The sequence below is a fragment of the Sebastes umbrosus genome, chromosome 5 (assembly GCF_015220745.1).
Source record: "Sebastes umbrosus isolate fSebUmb1 chromosome 5, fSebUmb1.pri, whole genome shotgun sequence".
Taxonomy (NCBI): domain Eukaryota; kingdom Metazoa; phylum Chordata; class Actinopteri; order Perciformes; family Sebastidae; genus Sebastes; species Sebastes umbrosus.
In genome coordinates this window covers 23,665,955-23,687,573 of record NC_051273.1, presented here as the reverse complement: position 1 = coordinate 23,687,573, position 21,619 = coordinate 23,665,955, and the positions used below count along the sequence as shown (strand labels likewise).

The following is a 21,619-nucleotide window of genomic DNA, read 5'->3' as shown; positions in this document are numbered from 1 at the left end:
ACAATATAGAGAGGGCAGGTTTGAGGAGAGACTTGTGTGTATAGTGTCTGTGTTAAAGAGAGGGGGCTCTCACCATCTGTAGAGGACAAGTGGAACGACTTGGAGCGAACAAGCGGACAGGTCACCCTGCGCTTTAGGCTCATATCGTCATAGGAGGAGAAGCATCTGACGAAAGAAAAATAAGATTGACATTTGTGTTGTTCAGCGTCAGTAAGTGGCAGGATAGGAGTGACAGCCTAATAACAAGTGAAGTCAGGAAGTGACACATAATGTTCTATTCAAAAGCAGCATCATAAAACTGGGTGTACGGGATCACGATGACAGATCTGAGAATGGTAGAACAATAATATTATAAATAGCTAAGCCAAGCCAAGCCGCAATATGTGCTATTCATATGTGACGGGAGTGTGTGTGTGTGTGTGTGTGTGTGTGTGTGTGTGTGAGACAAACCTCTTGGGGCTGGGGTAGTGGTTGCTCTTGGGAAGGGGAGCAGGGTTGGCGTTGGGGGCGGGAGAGGAGCTGCGGCAGCACTGCAGACACAGCAGGAGGCCCAGAGACAGACACAGAACCAGAGAGACCACCAGGTAGCTCTGACGGTCCGATACCTGCAGATGAAAAGGTAAACAGTGAAATACTGTACAAGTCTGAAAATCACACACATTTAAAACATCACAATTTTGTACGCTTACATATTAATGCCTTTCCCCACATCAGTTTTAGAACTATAGTGGAGGTCCTGGTGTCATGTAAAAACATGAAAACCTAAGGAATCCAACCATGTCATTATAACTTGTCCGGAGGGAGGTTAAATAATACTCCAAAGTTAGGCTGAATTTTGGCAAGGAAAAACTGGCATGGCCATTTTCAAAGGGGTCCATTGACCTCTGACCTCAACATCTCTCTTGCTCACTGTAGTATCACCGGCCAAGAACCAAATACATCTGCTTGCGCACGAGCAGATCTGTTTCGTCAGCAGAAAACGGCTCTTAAAACCGCCTTTTAAATAGCAACGCACCAATGTGCAGGCGCACCTGGCTTTTAAAAGGGAACGGGAGATGACACTCTGATTGGTTTAATTCCTGTTACACCCAAAACACACCTATGATTAATTAAGAGACTAAATACAAACCCTTTGCGCCTTACATTGCGCCCACATTATGTGCTGCTTAACTAGCAAAAGTGGAGTTGGACACGCCCTAAATGCACTCACGCCATGCACTTTAGACCACATGCTATAGATCGTTAAAACAGGGCCCATTGTTGCTGAGCTTATTCCAAGCAGGAAACCGAACATGTTTCTGACTCTGGTTTGTGTTTGTCAATGAATACGTTACCTCTCTCTGCAGCTGGCTGACGGTGGCGGTGAGATTGAGCATCAGTTTAGTGACGTTCTCCAGCTGGCTCTGAAGGAACTGGATGGACTCGGTCTGTTTCTGGTCCTGAAAAGCACAAGTTACTTAAATTATCATCAGACAGATTTTCTGTTTAAGCTTCAACTTGCTCTCATTGCTTTCATGTGAACTGACCTGCTCCTCAGCGATGCGTGAGGTGTTCTGCAGTTTGATGATGGTCTTGTTGAACGCTCTCTGCATCTCTTCCATCTGTTTACGGTATCTGAGCGACACAAATGCAAAGATTACAACCCAAAGCGTTTTGAATTCATGGTATAATAATGGCACTATCTTATCAAATCTATTAAGCAATCAAAAAACAAACTTGAAAGAAGTGCTATGTAGTTATTACTAGGGCTGTCAACCAATATTCTAAATTTGAATATATATTTTTGAATAGTAATAAAAACATTTAAATATGAAAATTAAAAGCAGCACTACCGCAGCTGTCTGCCTTGTGGGCACTGAATGTATATATAGAAACAGGGCGTCCGACCAAATTTCATCTCAAAACCGTGTCCTGCGTCGCTTTAGTCAAGTTAGGACTCAGTGTTATGGACATAATGCGCAAAAATAGATATTTGAATAGTTTTGTTTTTTTTAGAACGAATCTTTGAACGTCATTTTTGCACAATTTTGACAGCCGTGTTTATTACTATATAATTCTAAGGCTCACTGTGTCCAGTGGTTTACCTCTGGCTGAGCTCCTCCAGGTATCTGCTGGACAGACTCATGTTCATCTCCAGGGCTTTGATCCTGTTGTTGAGCCTCATGAACACGCTCTCCTTCTGGCTGGAGCCGTGCACCGTTCCCCCGTTCAATAACGCGCCGTTCCCCATCATCGCTCCGCCATTATAATCCCCTCCGTTCTGCAGCTCTGCATAGAAGTCTGTAGCTGTCCGGTGGACATTGCCATTCCCATTAGTGCTCAACAGGTCCTCGTACACCGCGTCCTCCACCCGATGGGGATCTCCGGTGTGCACGAGAGAGTCCACCTGTTCCCCATGAGTCTGAGAGGCCTGGACGCTGTGTCTCTGTGAGTCCCCACTGTCTGCGCCTGACTTTACTGTGTCTGTGTGAGTGTCAGTCAGTGGGGGAGTTGGTGGCAGTTCAGTGGGAGGGGGGATGAGGTCCTCAGGCCTCGATGCAGTGGGGAGAGGCTGAACAGACTGCTCCTTGACAGGAGGAACCACAACACCAGGAGAGGCCGTCTCAGAGGCTACCGGCTGTGGGGGGGAGCTGACAGTAATAGTGGGGGTGGCACTGCTGGCCTGCTGCGTCTCTGGGATAGTGACGGCTGGGAGGGGGGGAGTGGGGACAGGGTCCAGGGTTGCGTCTTTAATGGGAGGAGGCAGCTTCTCCTCGTGGGAGGGGGTGGGCAATGTCAGGGAACTGTGGATGTCTGAGAAACTGTGCGGGGGGATAGTGGCTGTCCTACTGGGCTCTAAGAGGATGTTGAGCTCTGGAGTGTGTGCGTCAGGGGTGTGAGTGTTTGTGGTGGTGAGCACCTCACCCTCATTATGGCCCTTAACAGGCACCTCGGGCTCTGGAGCTTTCTCTGTGAGGGGAAGGGCTTCTTTGAGAGGCGTGGGAACAGGGGCAGGGATCAGTGGAGGTGTGTATGTGAGGGATGAGGTGTTTGCATCGGGGTGCGTCTGTGTTTGAGCGCTCAGCTGCCTCCGTTTGAGGTTGCGTTGTCTCTCCTTGGCCAACCTGGCGCAGCACCAGCGATGGAGAAGCTCCGGCAGGGTGGCCATGCAGGACAGAGACAAGGAGGAGAAGGAGGAGAAAGGACAGTACGTCTGGCTCTCCCACTGGTTCCTGTCTGCGTCCCTCCTCGTCGTCTCCTCCTCCCTCTTCTCTTCCTCTTCCTCTGCCTCCTCCTCCATCAGGGTGACAGTAGACTGTCTGGGCTCTTCGTCCTCCTCCTCTTCCTCCTCTACCAGAGTGACAATCTGTCTGTCCTCGTGGGAGTCGGAAGATGAGGGGGAAGGTGTTGAAGAGTCACCGGAGACATCGGAGTCCTCCTGGGTTGCAGGGTGTTCTGGCTCTGCAGGCTCCAGTCTGGAGGAGAGATACACATTTAGAAGCATATAAACAGAGCTTCTGTGTTGTTTGGAGGATTATAGAAGAAAAGTGATGTAAAACAACACCAGACTTGTTGTATTCTAGCTTAAGGGGCCGTGTCTTAAGGCCAGCGTATTTTTTTAATTTTTTGCGTATTTACGCTATGCTTAAAACGGTAGCAGTGTGACAAGGCACTGACCGTTTGTTCTGCGCCGAGTGCTGCACGTTTGGCGTTTTTTTCTGGTCGCAAAAATGTTAGACTCTGGGTAAAACCCTGAGCTTGTCACAGTCACTTTTTACCCAGCCATCCAATCACAGTGGAAGAGGGGCTGGACAAATAACCTAGATGTGAACAAATGTGTTTTATTATGAATATGTTTTGATCTTATTGTGTATGTTATGCTATTATTATCATTATTATTGTGGACTTTATGTTGTCCTCATGTGTGGAGCACTCGACCAAACAAATGTCCCCGTATGGGATAATAAAGTTGATCAGAATCTGAACCAAACGATCGTACTCGCCCAGATGTTTCCTCGCCCACAAAATCTCATGAACCCACAAAGACCGGCAGGTCCGTCGTCCCCCCCCTAAGTGCTTCAGCCTTCCCTTCATTCAGAGATAGGCCTTGTCTACCTTGTGCCGACATGTTTCCTTCTGCGAATATTCCGTATCATAGCAACTAGACGCAACCTAAGTGTCTCAGCTGAAAAAACGCTGCGTCTCCAATGGAGACACGCTTTCAGCTGAGCGTTTTCAGAAGAGCGACTGGTGTTGTCAGCTGTGAAAAAACTCTTTGGTGGACACGGCCCCTAACTCATCCTTCTGTGACAAGGAAATTGACATTCACAAAGGTTTATTGGTCTGTAATTGGTCTTACACTGCAGAGTCCTGAGGCGTTTCAGCTGTAACTTCTGTGCTCCCCTTCTTGTCATCCCCCACTGCTGTTATATTACCTAGCGCTGAGACAAAAACACACAACAGTTAAACTCAGAACGTGACTTTGATAACACTTGGTCGCTGTTTACGAGTGCACAGACAGATCCATATAACTTGGCTGTGGCAGGTTTCTCCCCCAAAGTGGCTGTAGGAGGCAAAGTGTAGAACAGAGAACCTTTTCGCTGCACGGTGTGGCTGGCGAGCCCATGTTTGGGAAAGTCAGAAATACCGTGAACCAGTCTAGTCCAGTTAGAACCGATCTCTCTCCCACACTCTCTCTCTCTTCCCTGCTTACTTTGCGGGTGTAAATGGAAATCAGAACTGGAACCGTAAAAAAGAGTTTCTACTATGACAATAAATAGAAGGCCGACTTTGTGGACTCCCATTTCAATAAAAGGGCACTTGATTTTTGTGGTAGTTTGTAATAAACAAATTGTATAACTCCTTTTGGAGCGAGTGTTCTTCGCTCCAGAAGAATCTTGTTTTAGTTTTAGAGAGAAACGCAAATCTAAAAAGAAATCATATAGGAGCATAAAGAAAATAAACTAGGTGAAATCTAGTTTTCCCTTTAACTCGAAGCCCCAGAGGAAAATCTGAGTAAGAGAGTCATATTGATGCAACTCTCTGTGGGGTGAACAGGGAAAAGGAGCAGACTCGGCCCCCTCTCAGTCTTAATTCATCTATACTCCTCTCTGCCAAGAAGTAAAACACAGACAGTCAAAGTTCTGCTGAAATGCTGCTAAAGACCTCCTGCCAACAGCAGAATAAACATCTGGCTCTCTCAGCTCGACATACACATGAACATTCAAGGCTACGCATATGCTCGCATTTTAGGAAAGGAAATACATTACAGTGACCCAGTTTTAAAAGGCAGTTAATTTAAACAATATGTGGGGGGACAGGCGGGCCGGTGGTTAGAGACAGAGAAAGGGGGCAGCTGAACAGTGTGAGTATGAGAAGAGTGCAGGGAAAGAGGGACAGTATGATGCTATTTTAAAAAGGTCTCAAAAACAACAACAACTAGTGTTGTGCAATATTCTCAAGCTATGTGTTTCTGTAGTTCTACTGAATGAATATGTCTCTTCTTTAATGTTTATAAACCCTGTATGGAGCGGTTGTTAGTCGTCCTTTTGATTCAATATTTTTGGCGATGTTGCATCTACAGAAGCAGCAATGGACTAACATTTACACCTAAGCAAAGTGTGAAAACTATGGTTCGATATTTACATGTTTGCTGCATGGTTTTCATGAACGAAAACAAAATGTTTATAAAAATAGATTAATGGAAGCAAATAGTATACTACCAACTGATCAGAGTACATAATGGCATTAAACTGGATGAGTGACTCATGCTAAATCTTAAACTTTTTTTCTTTTTATGTGAGCTGATCTGGAAACGATCAATGCTTTTACTGTATATGCATAAACCATTTTTACTTTATAAATAAATATACTTTATATATAGAGCACTTTTCATATGAGAAGCTCAAAGTGCTTAATAATAAACAATAAAAATACAACATATTTAAACAAACAAAGACAATAAAATTAGACGACAATAAAATGACAGTAGATGATAAAATATATATAAGTGAACGTAAATAAAAAAACAGACCATTAGAAATAATAAAAATAAGAGAATTCTAAAAAAAAAAAATGAAGAAGAATAATATTATTATAGCCCAAATTAATTAAATGTGTTTTCAGCTGTGGCAAGGTGTGGTGGCTCAAAGAGAATACAAGCTAATGCATGTCAGGGACTTACATTTCTAATAAAAGAGAATATGTAGAGGCTGGGTCAATAATGTAATAACATTGGGCCCTTTCATCTTTCTTAAACTATAATTAAGCCTGTCACTGTGTGTCAAGCATCTCTGAAATCTACAGTCTTTTACTTATACATTTTCACACATAAGAGACCTTTTAAATACATTGTTTAGTTAACTTAGAATGTGGGTATTTTTTTTGTGGAAATTACAGTTCAGGAATGCAGATATTTCAGCTTTCCAACCCAGGATATAATATTCTAATCAGTTTCTTAATAAGTCCAAATGGTGCAAGGAATCGTATTAGGTGCATTATCCCACAAACACAGACCACAGGTATTATTTATGTCTTATGAGTTTTGTCTATCCACATTAGAAACATAGAACAGGATTGAAGTGGAAAGTCAGAAAAGTGGGCATTTCTAAGAGGGAGTTGTGGACATGAAAGGTGAAGCAGGATGGGAAAAAAAGGAACAGGAAGCACTAAGCGTCTGATGGATGAGTACCTCCTATTGCTGCTCCACCCTCCAGCTCTGGTTTGCCACCCAGCACATTAGCAGCAATGTTGTTTACCATATTTAGGATGGCATCTAAAAGAAAAGAACACACACAATACAGTTGTTATGAAAGGCATGATGTTCCTGGTTTAATAAGTTGACAGGCAGCAGCATGTGCCCAAACATGTGTTAATGAAACCACAGGCCATGTGCTTTTGCTTTTTCCCTTCCTCTCCTCTTTGATGCTGCTCTTCTGAGCCTCTTCAACATTATCTCCTCGACTTTTCTGTCCTGAACTTTCTTCTCCAGCTTCTCCTTCAGTCCCCATTCTACCTTGTTCAGTCCCCCTCTGAGCATGCCCATCTAAAGCCAGAAATGATGTGTTCGTCTGCTGTTTTTCGTGGTTTTATGGTCTGAGCCCTGAAGGTTTGTGTGTACAGCATTCATATGTGGCGGCGCACCAATCCTCCTTTTGCTAAAATCAGGAGACAGAGGGGCACCAGTGTGTTTGCGCATGTGTGTGTGTGTGGTTAAAAAAAAATGTCTGGTGCAAGCTGCAAAATTTCTGCAACCCAAACCCCAGTCTACATCTACAGTATGTGTATGTGTGATTCCAAGTAGGTTAAGATAACACTGCCCTATAGGGAATGAGTCCATATCTGACTCAGCTCAGTGTTTCCTTGGGTTGCTGCTGCACTGATGACCGTATGGAACCTCATTAAATTGAAAAACTGTGCACCCTGAACACTCACACATGATGTATACATACTGTATAAGGACAACTGTTTTCTTTTACATATAGTATCAGATTCACCAGACCATTTTGAAGACGAAGCATTCTCTGCTTGGCCTTCAAAATCCTGAGTAATGTAACGGTGTTAAAGGGATAGTTCAGATGTTTTGAAGTGGGATTGTATGAGGGACTTATCCATAGTCAGGATATTTTCACCACTTTACCTTGCCGTCAGACAGCCCTTTCTGACGGGGAATTGAAGACGTTGGCTATGCTCTCTTCAAAGCCACCAGACTCCATTGACAAAAACAATATTTGTTTACCTCACAGAACACTGGAGTTGCTGGTCTACCGCTGCCTTGATCGTTAGTTAGTTAGTTAGTTAGTATTATTGTGTGATTTTAGTATGTTAAAGGGTTAGTTCAGATTCACCAGTCATACAATAACACAAACCAACTAACAAATCGAGGCAGCGGTAGACCAGCAACTCCCATGTTCTGCAAGGCCAAATTACTGTTTTTGTCAATGGAGTCTGGTGGTTTTGAAGAGAGCATAGATAACTGCTTCAGGTCACCATCGGAAATTTCTGTCTGACGGCAAAGTAAAGCGGTGAAAATATCCTTGTATCTGTTTCTCCAAACTGGGGGCGTGCCGACCGCCATCTACTGTAGGTAATACACTGACTATGGAGAAGTAACTCATACAACCCCACTTCAAAACACCCAAACTATCCCTTTAATGTTAATGTCTAAATGATTCAGTAATCTAACAATAATAATGCAAATGCAAACACATAATGGAGCTGTGCCGTATATGTATGTATATATGTCTGTGTGTGTACATACTGGTTGCTGAGCCAAGCAGGTTTTTAGAGGCTTTGTCCTCTGATGGTTGGTAGCCAGGTGGATAGTCTGCAGAAAAGGACATGCTGCAGGTTATAACTAGCAAAATACATAAAAAATACACACAATAAAAATACATAACATTCAACAGTAAATAAATGTTTTTGTGCTTTTATGGAATTTTACATTTTTCATATTTGAGGAGTGGATAGAGGGAACTCTGCTGCAAAAGGTCAGCTGATATTAATAGTTAACTCCAGCACAAGTTACTTGGTGACTAAGTTGGAGGGCAAGAATGTAATTTGACTCTCTTCTCAGGGTCCTTTGTGGTCTAGTAATTTGCAGCGCATGTAGTGTTCATGTTAGTAGGTGCATTCGTCCTCTTCTGTTAGTTGAATAAAATTGGACAAGATATTCTTTAACAGTTCTCACTGAAAGACAGAACCGGTCACCATCTTACCATAGTCTTCATCCAAGTACTCCAGTCTCTCTGAAGGGTACTGGGAATCTGCTATCTCCTCATACTCCTCCACCATGCTGGTACCAAACACCCTACACACAAAACAAACACGCACATACACAGTGTGTTACACAAACAAACCTACGCACAGAAAAGGTTAAGGGTTGTTGTTACGACACAGAAGAGGTGGTTAAATGCTTCTGTAGAAAGGTAGTTTTTTAAAACATGCTGCTCATATCAGATATGAAGAAAAATGTTGTGCAAACTTTACAGTTTTACAGCCCATTTAAACCCCACCAGCATTTCCTTCAGAACAAGCACCCCGATGACCCTGCTGATCTGGGACAGACATGTAGATACATGTACCTTTGTGTGTTTATGAGATAAACTGTGTGTACAAGAGGGGGCTTGAACTTTGGAGTAAATCTTACATGTGAACATGAGAAACACGTCGACTAGGAACGTGTAGCAATCTCAAAAACCACACTGTGGATTTGATGAGGGAATACAGCAAACAACCACTAAGAGAGGTTATCAAAAGATCAACTAAATAATCTAATAGTACAGCATAGTTCCTGGAATAATAGTACAATTAAGTGTGAACTGAGACACTGGAGTCATTCTTCAGGATAAAAACATTGTCCACAGTACATTATTCACCAGTGTAAAATCAAAGTCAGATGACTTGCGTGTGATTATGAGAAAAGATGCAAACAATTTCCTGTTCTCGACCACTGTTTCTAATCTCTTAAGAAAGAAGGGCAGTAACCTTAATGGTTCATCCCAGGGTAAGCTGCAGTGGAACTATACTTTAAGTGTATAAGCTCTTTAAGTTTGCATTATTTAAAAGATCAGTGTGTAGGATGTCGGGGGATCCATTAGCAGAAATGGAATATAACATGTAAGGGATAATGTCGGGGTCCTGCTCACCCTGTCAGGGTTCATTTTGCAACTATGACCGGCTCTTGTACATTACCCCGCTTGTTACACGGATACTTACTAAAGGAATCAATAGTTTGACACAAAATAATGATTTTAAATTATTTTATTGATTTTTAAAAAAGTCCTCACGCTGTATACAGAGATCAGAACTCTGTTATAAAGACACAACAGACCGTAGAATGCTGTAATTGACCAAATCAGAATAGAGTATTCAACCAAGCTGTGTATTAATCATTATTATGTTTTCATTAGTGTATGATCACATGAAACTAATGCTATGTTCCCACAACGAGCGGCAAAGCAACAAAACAGCCAAGTATGGCCAGCTACATTGTCGCAGAATCTCCAGCATTGAAGTGTTGCTCAAGCGCTCAATGACGTAGTTATGTCGTTAAATAGTACTGGGAAATGGCAAGAATACGCTTTTCTTACATTTCTTAGACGGAATGAAATGGTGAAACAAACACATACGATTGGTCGATGCTTCACTGTGTCATTAGAGCGCTGAAAGAAGTTGAGGCCGGCTCAATTTTGATTTGTAGCGCGTCACGCAGCGACGAGTGTCGGGCATCAGTTTGTAGCTTCATGTCACCGGCTTTCACTGAAAATGACAAGCCTGCTGCCTCGTCACTCGTAGTGTGAACACAACATACGAATCATTGTGTTTTAGCTTAGAATGAGCCTTTTATATGTACATAGGGAGCGGGTCCTCTTCCATGGGGTTCAGCATGTTTCACCGCCATGTTTCTACAGTGCAGTCTGCAACCTCACTGCTAGAAACCATTAAATCCCACACACTGGTCCTTTAATGCCAATTTAGAGTCAGGAAATCAGAAAGAGAGGCCTTAGAATAGAAAGGGAACCGGGAAGAGTTATTTATTATCTTACCTGATGAGACTGAGTGGACAGAAATGTTCTGATCCAAAGTGGGAGAGGAGTTCAACCTGCAGGGAAAACAGATAAACTGTTAAAAATATCCTCCACCAGTGCTTATAATATGTGTATTATTATGTGTGCCCACTCCTTAAACCCATAATCCACCAAATATGTGAAATACTAGAATAGCCAAGCGTTGACAATATGGTTTATGTGCATTTTCTACTAGTTTATAAGATCTTTCACATGCATTAAATATGATGCTCTGCCAAAGCTCACCCATTACAGTGTACAGTATGACCATTACAAGAGTGTGTTTCACAGCGCACCATAACCTCTGACAGAGAGAGAAGAGTGCTAACCTTTATGTACTTGATGAACATCTGATGCGAGAGGAAGACAGCAGAAGGACAGAAGGAGAGAGAGAGAGAAATAAAACAAAGAGAAAGAAATCAGTAAAGACTGATTCAAGCTACAAGCAAGTCAAGCATTTGGTTACAGTCTGGCTCTCTCATAAGACAAACACACTGCTGGTGTCACGCTGGATCGTTGTCCTATAACAGTCCACAGGCAAGATGCTACAAAGAGGTTTCTAACAAGCAGTTAGACAGAAGCACGAGCAAGACAGAGAGACAGACAGACAGACAGACAAGCTCAGGACAGATGAAACAAGACATAACAGCGTTCAGCTGCTTAGATCAGTGCGGTGACTAAAGCAGATAATCCTGGAACTTTCTTGACAAAAATCAGTTTATGTAATAAAAACACATTATTTCATAATAGAGCACATGAATCACAGTAAGCACTCGCACATAACACCCACATTAAAAAGGATAATCATCCGAGTATTAATCAACTGTTTAACAAGTCTGCACAGTGAATATTTAGTGAGCAACATTGAGGGTAGAAGCGTGAGGGGAGAGACAGTTTAGAAAAGCACAGATACTTTGAAGTTATTACATCAACACTTAAACACTGAAAGCGATAAATGATGCGCGTCAATTGATGCTCCTGTGGCGCACTGCAGGCATCACATTTGAAAAGCCAAGAATCACAGAACCAGCAGTATTTTAGGAAAAGGTTGCTATTCAGGGAACATTTTGTATATTACAGATACTTTATTACAGAATCTTTGAACTCTAAATAATGGAGGTTTTCCTGGTTCAAAACTACAGAGTGGATTAGAAAATTATTGATATGATAACCCTAACCCTAGATGAAAGTTTAAGTATAACGTGAAATTGGCGTCACTTGATCTGCTGGATAGAAGACACCGTGTCACTCTGTTGGAGTTGTTGGGACTACAAAAACACACGCTGTTGTACTGGGGTGTTACAGAGTGAAGCTTCTTTTACCACATTAACAATCTTTTGGCTGAGAACAGACACCGTCCTGCAGAGAGCACACAAAACCGACAACAGCCAAGTTTTATTTTGGTCTGCCATCAAGTCACAAACAGAACTGACATTAATTAACAGCGACATCCTTGTAGCTCAAAAAGGAAAATACAACTTTTGCTGAAAAAACTGCTTCGGTCGCTGGGTCCTAATTTGACGCTCCAAAATGGAAACAAGATTGGAGTAGGGGTGTCAAAGCAGTTAGACGCGCCTCGTAATGCTTTTGGTGCGTGTTCGACCATTTAAAACAATAGGTGTACTTCAAAACACAGGAGCCAGACGCTTTCAGTGCGTTTGGCCCTTTATTTTTGGGTGAAATCGGGGCTGTAGAGATGCAGAGATGTTAAAAATCAAACGTTTTAAAGTCCAAATCTTAGTGGGAACAACTGTCAATGATTTCAACACTCCTTTAATCCTTTAACGTCACAAACTGATGACTTAATTTCCTGACTTTTGGCACAAACTACAACAGACCTGCACCAACTTGGCCCGATGAGTTGCGACACCCAAATCTCAAACATAAATCAACCAAACAGTAATGTCTATATCTGCCCTTTAGTTCTTACAAGTGAGAGTCTGTCATGCACACACGCCCTCCTAGTCATTTACACAGAGTCACATTTCTTCATCCAGTCGAGGGAGGGGTTTGCAGGCAGCGCTGATGGCATGGCTAAGTCTCCATGAAGTCATGAGAGGGTCCCCTGAGCTTTAAATACAGCCATGTATACTGTATGAATGTGTCTGTGTGTATATTCATCGGCTAAGAGCTGTAATATACTACTGAGAATGAATAAACCCATTGTTTATCGCTCCTCTCCTTGAGACATAAGTGTACTGTTAAAGCAGGAGGAAAAAAAAAGCAGTACCTTCACATATTTAGCATAAAGCTGTTCATCCAGCGGGAAGCTCTGGACTATGCGCTCATCACGGGCGTGAAAAGTACCAAGCTTTACCCACTTGTTGGTAGGATACCTGCAGACAGAAGGAGAGAAGAGTAAGATGTGCGTATGTGAGGGCTACAGTGTTCTTCAACACACAATCTGGCATGTTCTCAAAGGCTGGGTGTAAATGCCACTGTACTCCGTGTGACTGGAGGTCCGTCCTTCCACGCCAGAGGGTGGAATTTATGAGTTGTGGTGCGAGACGATGCTGGAAATAAATCACAGACAACACCAGCTCTTGCAGCACTAAAGTTAGAGCTGATAATACAGCAGGATGAGGATGATTTTAACGAGTCCTGGTTGGTGGTTTTTATATGGTGCAGCCATGATTCAGGCTAAGAAATATGATAACTGCAGGTTTCTGTGCATGCTAAATCTGATTACCACTACTTCTTCCTATCTATGTTTCCTGAAAGAGTTCAAACACCTGGCAGCTAATCGACATCCTCCCGGATCTATTCTTTATATATGTTTATAAATAATTTTGTCATCCTGAATGTCTATACTGTAATTTCATTATGTTGATCTAATCCGTATATACGACATCTATTGCACGTCTCTCCGTCCTGGGAGAGGGATCCCTCCTCAGTTACTCTTCCTGTGGTTTCTTCCATATTTTTACCTGTTAAAAGGGAAAATCCACCACCTTTTTATGTGGATATCCAATCAGTGTTGATGGTAAATGCAGTCAACTGAAGCAACAAATTCCTCAGTGTGTGATAATCGACCGAGAAGGCTGAGTTCTCCTGCTGGAGCCATGCTGGCAGTGCCTACATGTACCAGGAAGCATTGCGTGCCAGTTTCTGACACCTGGAGGGTCCTCGTCAGCCGTATCATCTTGCACGGCTAATGCGGCCGCAACTTCGGCCTCTTTCCGCTGCATTTCTTCGGCCTTATACTCTGGCTCCAATACATATGGCTGAATATCCGAGTCATCCTCTGCACTCATATTTTGGGAAACCACTTTTGCTGTTGGAAACGCAACTAGTTTGCAATACAAGCAAAGAGAATAAGGAAGTTCCTTTTTTTTTTACTTTCTTTACACAATGGACGAACAAGTTTAAGAAGTTCTGTTTTTGAGCGGCATCTAAAGCACGGCACCCCCTTGGCTACCCAGAGACGGAGACCAGAAATCCAAGCTGAAATAGCAGCCTGCAGTTCTTCCTTACCTCCAACTACATCACTATCACATAAAAATGACGCGCTGGATGCAGGAAGAACAGATTTTTCAACTGCAAACTCAGATTTCTCAGTCAATATAGCACTGAGGAATTTATTGCTTCGACTGACTACATTTATCATCAACACTGATTGGACATCCACATAAAAAGGTGGCAAATTTTCCCTTTAAAAGGGTTGTTTTTAGAGCTTTTCCTTATCTCAACCGAAGGTCTAAGTGTTGTTTCCTCTACAGATTGTAAAGTACCTTGAGGCAAATTTGTGATTTGTGATACTGGGCTACTTAAATAAAATTGACTTGAATCACAAGGTACTGAAAAAACTGCTTTCCTCTACTGTTCTTCAATAATCCAGTACAATACATGCATTATCTCAATTGTTAATCAACTGCAGGTGATGATGCACAGCAAGAAATTGGACTGGAGCCCTGCACATACTGTGGCTCAGCCCAATGCAGGGCTTTTTGTTTGTCACATAAAACCACCACATGCCTTTGAGAACACGTCAATCAATTTTAATATTGGTTGAAATTGAACTATACCTGTCACTAATGGAAACTAAAAAGTCTTTAGGTGTTGATGAGAAGAGCTCAAAGTTAGCGATGTCCAGCTGCTTGACTTGAATAGGCTCACAGAGCTCTATGACAAACCTGGAGGGAGATAGATAGAGAATGTTTATTAAAAGATAAACTCATATGAAACTTGCAGATTTAAAATCAGGCTACAAGTAGTGTGTGTCAGTGCACTCACCAGATTTTGTTGCTGCAAGGATTTAGCATGTAAAGGTCCATATTCTCCATGAGAATAGCTGAAGTGCTCTGAATACGAGACAGAAGAACGACAGAGAGAATTAGCATCCACCATCATCATCACAAGTTTCTGCTGATACAACATGACAGTACGACGGACAGCTGTGTGAGTGTATGTGTTTGTGTGTAGGCAACAGGGGACAGAGGAGGTGATGTGTGTTTAACCTTGGCCTCGTTGTTGGCAGAGAGTATCTTGGCACCACACTCCACAGAGGCGTAGTTATTCTTGAAGTTTTTCTGGACCTTCTTCACTGGATGGGGGGTGCCGCTGGTTGAGGTATGGAGAGACTGACCTGGACAGAGGGAGTGTGACATTAGACCGATTACAGACACTGGAAAAAAAAAGAGTGTTGCGTGAGGGGAACCAGTAAAGAGGTTACGCAACAGCACATAAACACACGCTCCGCTGACCACTGCACATGGCGTGTCCAGGCAGAAAGAGAGAAGAGAGAGGGAGGGAGATGGTGACAGAGATAGACAGGAATAGAACATGAGGAAGGAAGAGAAAGAGACATGACACAAGAGGTGGATAATGAGCTAGTTGTAAGAAGGACAAAGAGGCAATAAGAAGAGATGTAGATTAAAGCTGACATGAGAAGGCCTCCTTTGTCTACAGAGGCAATGCTGCAAACTGTGCCTGGGCCCGTGTCACAAAGTGAGATTAACATCATTAGGCTCATCTCTGAGTTATCCAGCTTTGAGAGACCAAAAGCCTTGAAGCAAGGACCCAAACTTAAAACGCACAATATGTGATTTTCCAATAACAAAAGACGGAGTTTTGTGACGTTGTGAAGTAGCGTGGGATCATGGAAGTTGTTGTCTTGTCAGTTTTTCCTGGTCAGTGTTCATCGTTACGGAGGTTTTTACCGGGAGCTAAATTATCAGCAGAGGTCTCCTCCTCTCCAAAACAAATGGACACAATGATTACAGCCGGTAATATAACTGATTAAATCAGTTTCAGTTTAAAAAAATGGTGTTTCTCTGATGCTGTTCAGCAGACACAGGACGTCCCGGAGGGGCTGCGAGCAGAGCTGCCACTAATATTTGCTGAGCTTGTTTCTCTGATAATTTAAGATCAAGAACAAGCGGACCCGATGATTAAAACCGGTAAAAACGTTGAATAAAGCAGTTTCACCTTAGAAATCTGTTTCTCTGATGCTGTTCGGTGGACACAGCATTTGCTTAGCTTGTTTCTCTGATAGCTTGAGATCCAGACGTTCAGGAGGTTTTTACCGAGAGCCGAATTATCCGCAGAGGTCTCCTCCTCTCCAAAACAAATGGACCCGGTGATTAAAACCAGTAAAAACACTGAATAAAGCGTTAGATAACTTAAGATTCAGACGTCAGATGACTAAATTCCTTCATCCGGTTAAAATATATTGTTAAAAACAACCAAGATCTAAAAAGTATATCGTAAAAAATGTGGCTTAAAACTGGATAAAAAGTCAATTTATGACATCTGCTGGCAGACAACCACAACGCTGACGCATGCTCAAAGAGGATATGACGCCATTGACAGGCGACCAAATGAAACACACCGTTACCTTGATTAAAATTACAGATTTATCAGGTTTGAAAATTGTTCGAAACATTTGTGAGAATTTAATACACAACTCAACAAAATATATAACATAGGTGTAGTCCTTTTTAGACATTTTGAAAGCGGAAAAATGTTAAATATTTTACCTTTAAAACAGAACGTAATGGGACATTGCACTTAGTTGTTGATGTGATGTCTCTCTTTCCGTCTGTGCGCATGCATCTAAATGTGTGTTAAATAATTTATGCACTCACTTTTCTCCTTCTCCACCTCCATGACTTGTTTCTTCCACTCGTCGAAGGTGGGGATGTCTTCTTTGCTGGGCACTGAGGGATCATTCTCCTTGACAGTACTGCCATGCCCTTCCTGTAACACAGAGACCAGTGTATTACACACACACAGTTCTTTACAAACAAACTGTATCTATCACCAAAACTACAATCACCTAATGCCCTAATATGCTGATAGCTTGGCATACAAGAGCACAGCACATTGTAAATCAATCTAATAGTGCTAAATATGACCAAGATTATTTGTATTCTGGCATCAGTGAGCTACTACATGAATTGCATGCTATGACCACCAGTCACTGACGCACACGCATGGTAGTCAGCTAGCCCCTGGCCACTAAAAGCATTTAGATGCACTGAGCTGTGAATAATATTTTGATGGATTATGTAAGCACCCTTTTGGACCTCGCAAGCCAGTCTGATCCCAGAAATCCACCAACTTAGACGGCCTCTTATGTAAACACCCCAGCACGTTATTAGCAGGAGTCATTTCCAGCCGCATACAGATTAGTCACCAGATCTTGGCAAATACACAATGCACACACAACCCCCCTGAAAATAAGTAAATTCTCCCGGATACACTCGTCTTTCATTATCCTTCAACCGTGAAAAAAGCAACTGAAAGCAGCGAGTTGACTCAGCATTTGAATCATTCAAAAGCTGCCCTTTTCTAGAACAGCTGTGCACGCTGAATATTTAGAACTTTCATGGCAATTTGGCCAGCAGTTGTGAGGAGGACATGTTTTACTTAAAATGTGTGGAAAAGGACTGACCATGCAAAATGATCCACACAGCATCCCATCATAGCGTCTTTTTCTGGCAGAAAAGCAACCACGACCGTGTCATCGAAAAAGTGCTTGTATCGTTTTTGAAATGTTTCTATCACAACAATATCACCACTGTAACCATCGTTGTATGTTAGACTAGCATCGCCCCGTTGCTTATTATTATCTATTTGGACTAATATCTATTTGTTTGACATTGTTTTTTCACCACAAGCACCAACCGAAGGATGCATGCCCTCATATTTTGGATGGACGAGCTTGTCACCGCTCAATCTGACAGCTGTAGAGCAAGGAGGACGATCTGTGGGTGACAACACGTACGGCGATTAAAGCACAACACTAACAAGCAACATTCAGTGTCCGCGCAGCCGATCTGCTCCCACAAATGGGCTTTGTTATGATAGTGTCTGTCTGATACTTAATGCTCAGGATAGACGGACACGGCCAAGACAAGCTTCTCGTCCATTTTCTACAGTTACATCACCAGCACGTTTCTGAAAAGTTCAGAGATTTTCAACTAGAAGCGATGGGAGCGGCGCACAAAAAAGGCAGAGTGCTGTGAAAAAACACGCTGGGTGAAGCTCTTTTTCTCGAGGTGCATACGCTCTCTCCTCATTGGGAACAATTTAAAAAATACGCTGGCACACTGATCATAATTTTATCCCAATGGGTTGAATGTGCGCTGTAACGTTGATAATTGAAATTGTGCAGAATAGTGTAATAATATAACATACGTTTTTAATGAAAACATTTTAGCAGGATGTCTATTGTGTCACCTGAACCATGCACGACGACTTTGCCTTGTTCAATAAAAAGACCGACAAGATGCCCAGTAAGCTGACAGCTGTGGTTTTCACAACCTTTCTATGTGTGATTAGGATCAAACAGTTAAATTAGCACTGTAACGTCTCTGCCCATGCCTACTGAAAAGATCCACATTCTACTCCAAACTTCACTAGGACTCATTAGAGTCGTGGAAGTCCTGCATTCATGTAGAATCTGTAGACCTCCACATTGTTTTGCTTATGAAGAAAGCTCCAACTTTTACTATCTACTAAAAAGCGTTGGATGTTTCTCCATTGAACTTATAATGCACTGATACATGTGAGGAATGTTTGTGAACCACAAGCTGCTGACCTGCTGTTTTTGGTGGTTTTGAGAAGTGTTGCCATCCTGGTCCAAATCAGACAGCCCATCCTCCAGCTGCTCCTGTCGCTGCTGCTGTTGTTGTTGTTGTTGTTGTTCGTGGTCCAAAGGGCCGGGAGTAGACTGGACCTCTGCTTCAGGACCAGAGCTGTGGCTCTGGTCTGACCGCTGGTCCTCTATGCCAGCCTCATCCACACTATAGGACAGACATGGGGTCAAGGGAGGAGGAGTTGGAGGGAAGAGATGTAACGGAGAGAGGATAAAGAAAAGTTAAGAACACAAATAAGTACTCTACAAAGAATATTCAATTTATTTGACAGAATTGACAGTCCTTGGTTGTGAGCAGGCAAAACGATGGAAAAAGGAAATAAAAAATTGAAAAAGCAGAGGTAAGTGGAGAGCAAGGCCAGCGGTCGACGGTTGCGCACAGCAGAAAGGTGTAGCTTGTACCTTGATTACCTTTCTCTGTGCTTTGATTGGCTTCTGGGGGTTTAGAAACTCACCTAAACAGAGGCCTGCCAAAAGGGAAGTTTTCACAGGTTGCCAGTTCGGGGGGAACAACCCCGCACTGTGAATCAGAGTGCGCAGCAAAAACAAAGTTGTCTACTGGGAGTTCATCTACTGCACTGGCAACCCGCACCGCACTGAGGGAAAGAAAGGACATGGCGTTTACACCACACCCTCTTACACTGGGGAGGGAAGAGAGAAGAGGGTGGAGCGGGAGAGAGGAAGGGATGGGGATGAGAAGGAGGAGAAAGTAGAGAAAGAAATGGATGGGCAAAAGGGGGGTGGAGAGGTCGCTGGCTGGCAGGGCAGCTGATGTGCACGAGAAAGGAGTTGAATACAAAAGTTGCCACTGGATGGACGTATTCTTCTTGACGGTTCGAGGATATGCAGACTAATCTTGGTCAAAGTTCCATGTCCATACAGGCGATCTTTGACAAGGTCCACAAAAGTCCATTAGACAAAATGTCACTGTATACGATCAGTTCCATGTAACTTATCGACGCTGGCCACCAGTTCTTTGAAATATCCAGATTGTCAGACCAGCTCTCCTTTGAGCTTCTCTTTCAGTTTGTGATCCGTCATTAACAGTGGTTAAATTAAAAAAACAAAATAATTGAAATAAAAACTGAAGGGAACAAAAGTTAACCAAGAAAAATATAAAATGTGAAATGGAAAACACCTTCATTATCCTGAAATTGGCTTTAACCATCATAAGAGGAACATGCATTTTCTTATTTTCGTTTGCCAATGTGACTCCTCTGTGGTTATAGCCAACTTCTGATACCAGAGAAAAGGTCTCTGGTATGAGGAAGTGCATGTGAGCTTACCCTGTGTGGGTCTGGCCGGTGCTCTGTGAGGTAGGTGTGTTTTCAGCTTCATCTTGGGATGTGGCTGGGTGTGAGTCCAGGCCGGTGTGTGCAGCAGGGGCGTCACTGACGATCTCTGCTGGGGCCGGGGCGTCTGTGGACACTTGGTCCTGTGCTGGAACTGGTTCTGGAGTGGAGGACGCGGGGACTTCCTGGTCATGGTCCTGTGTGTCTGTCTGCGGGTCCACATCGGCCTGGGGGTCTGGGTGGGGTTCTGGCTCAGGAGCAACAGGTGCAGTATCAGACTCCGGGTCAGGCTTGGTCTCCTCCACTTCAGCTTCCAAAGGATTCACAGTCTGGTGAGAGAAAACACAAAAACATTCACATATAAAAGATAATCCATCAACTTTTTCTTTGATTACATTTCTACAGCTTTAGCTCAACCTTGTTTACAACCTGAACCAGTTCAAGTTCAAGTCATTCTAAAAAACAAAAACGAGTTTGAATAAAAGTAGGAGATATGTCGAAATCATTGTTCATGACAATCATGTGTGGTTATTATACGTTTACAATGTAGCATAAACATTATACTGGAACTTTCTAACGGAGTAAAGAGACACTTTATCACGTCCATATTACTAATGATAGTTTCACAAAATGTTCTTGTGTACAAATCGTCTGGTGAATCCACCAATAGCCATTCAGGGTATCTGCACATTTACAAATCTAATGACATTTAAGACCTTTTTAATACCTCTAAAAGGAAAACATAATACCATTACTGCAGGCCTGCGACAAAAGAAAAAAAATCGACAAACTAGACTACACCAACACTATTATTGAGTTTTATTGAATTTGACCCTGCATTTACCCTCAATAAACGTTATGTGTGCACTGTGGAGACAACTTGGATGCAAACTCATCAGGAGTGAAAAAAGTGACAAAGATGCTAAGAAGTTACTTTTAAAATCAGCTTTATAATGTGGATTTATAGTCGATTTTAGGAGGAAATGTCACCCTAGAAATAATGTAACGCTACAAAATTAATTTAGGGAGACATCAGTTCAGAGCAGTGACAATTAATAATAATAATAATAATAATTATTATTATTATTATTATTATTATTATTATTATTATTATGAAAGAATTTGAGGCACAATCCAACTAAAAATAAGTGGACATGACTAGAGACTTCTTTCCCCTTTCCCATTTTTGTGTGTTGTCCTATTTACAGGTATTAATTACAATAGACAACCATCCTTTATAAGTGTGCAGAAGAAAAACAATAACTATTTGCTTGGATTAGTTGCTTGAATATTAGTTGAAAGACCCTGATTTTAAATATTATTTAAGGATTTGCACCATCTTGGTTCTACTGTATATTTCTATGCTAATTTTGCCAATGTCGCTAATATTCATACAGTAGTTTTGAGATTGTGGTTAAATGACGTTACCTGTTCTTGGTGTACATTGTGTGTTGCAAGCTTCTCTAGTTCTTCTCTCTCCGTCTCTAGACCAATATCATATGATGTGTGTGTCGTCCTTTCTTCCAACACCTAGGGAGAAAAAAAAAAAAATCCAACATTTACAACATAGCATAACATAAATACCATTGACGAGGTCACAGGATGACAATTCAAACTCTTTGAAAGATATTATAAATGAATTATGTTTACTTAAAAAAAAAGCACTTTGTGTGAAAATG

General features: G+C 42.3%; 1 protein-coding gene across 6 annotated transcripts in view; it reads right to left on the bottom strand.

Moving 5' to 3' along the window:
- suco (SUN domain containing ossification factor) overlaps positions 1 to 21,619 on the bottom strand; it is a 53,269-nt gene that overhangs the window by 5,113 nt on the left and 26,537 nt on the right. For 4 of the 6 annotated variants that reach the window (XM_037769997.1, XM_037769998.1, XM_037770003.1 and 1 more), the window contains exons 3-22: positions 21,369 to 21,470; positions 19,935 to 20,269; positions 19,104 to 19,244; positions 18,592 to 18,796; positions 16,634 to 16,745; positions 15,005 to 15,132; positions 14,781 to 14,848; positions 14,573 to 14,680; positions 12,778 to 12,883; positions 10,877 to 10,897; positions 10,527 to 10,582; positions 8,697 to 8,788; positions 8,240 to 8,305; positions 6,671 to 6,754; positions 4,340 to 4,421; positions 2,085 to 3,455; positions 1,527 to 1,614; positions 1,335 to 1,439; positions 451 to 605; positions 74 to 165 (exon numbers count right to left, since the gene is read on the bottom strand). In XM_037769997.1, the coding sequence (XP_037625925.1) occupies positions 74 to 165; positions 451 to 605; positions 1,335 to 1,439; positions 1,527 to 1,614; positions 2,085 to 3,455; positions 4,340 to 4,421; positions 6,671 to 6,754; positions 8,240 to 8,305; positions 8,697 to 8,788; positions 10,527 to 10,582; positions 10,877 to 10,897; positions 12,778 to 12,883; positions 14,573 to 14,680; positions 14,781 to 14,848; positions 15,005 to 15,132; positions 16,634 to 16,745; positions 18,592 to 18,796; positions 19,104 to 19,244; positions 19,935 to 20,269; positions 21,369 to 21,470 (3,517 nt within the window). The remainder of the gene's footprint in view (positions 1 to 73; positions 166 to 450; positions 606 to 1,334; positions 1,440 to 1,526; positions 1,615 to 2,084; positions 3,456 to 4,339; positions 4,422 to 6,670; positions 6,755 to 8,239; positions 8,306 to 8,696; positions 8,789 to 10,526; positions 10,583 to 10,876; positions 10,898 to 12,777; positions 12,884 to 14,572; positions 14,681 to 14,780; positions 14,849 to 15,004; positions 15,133 to 16,633; positions 16,746 to 18,591; positions 18,797 to 19,103; positions 19,245 to 19,934; positions 20,270 to 21,368; positions 21,471 to 21,619) is intronic. The other 2 variants (XM_037770000.1, XM_037770001.1) reach the window with 2 other exon arrangements.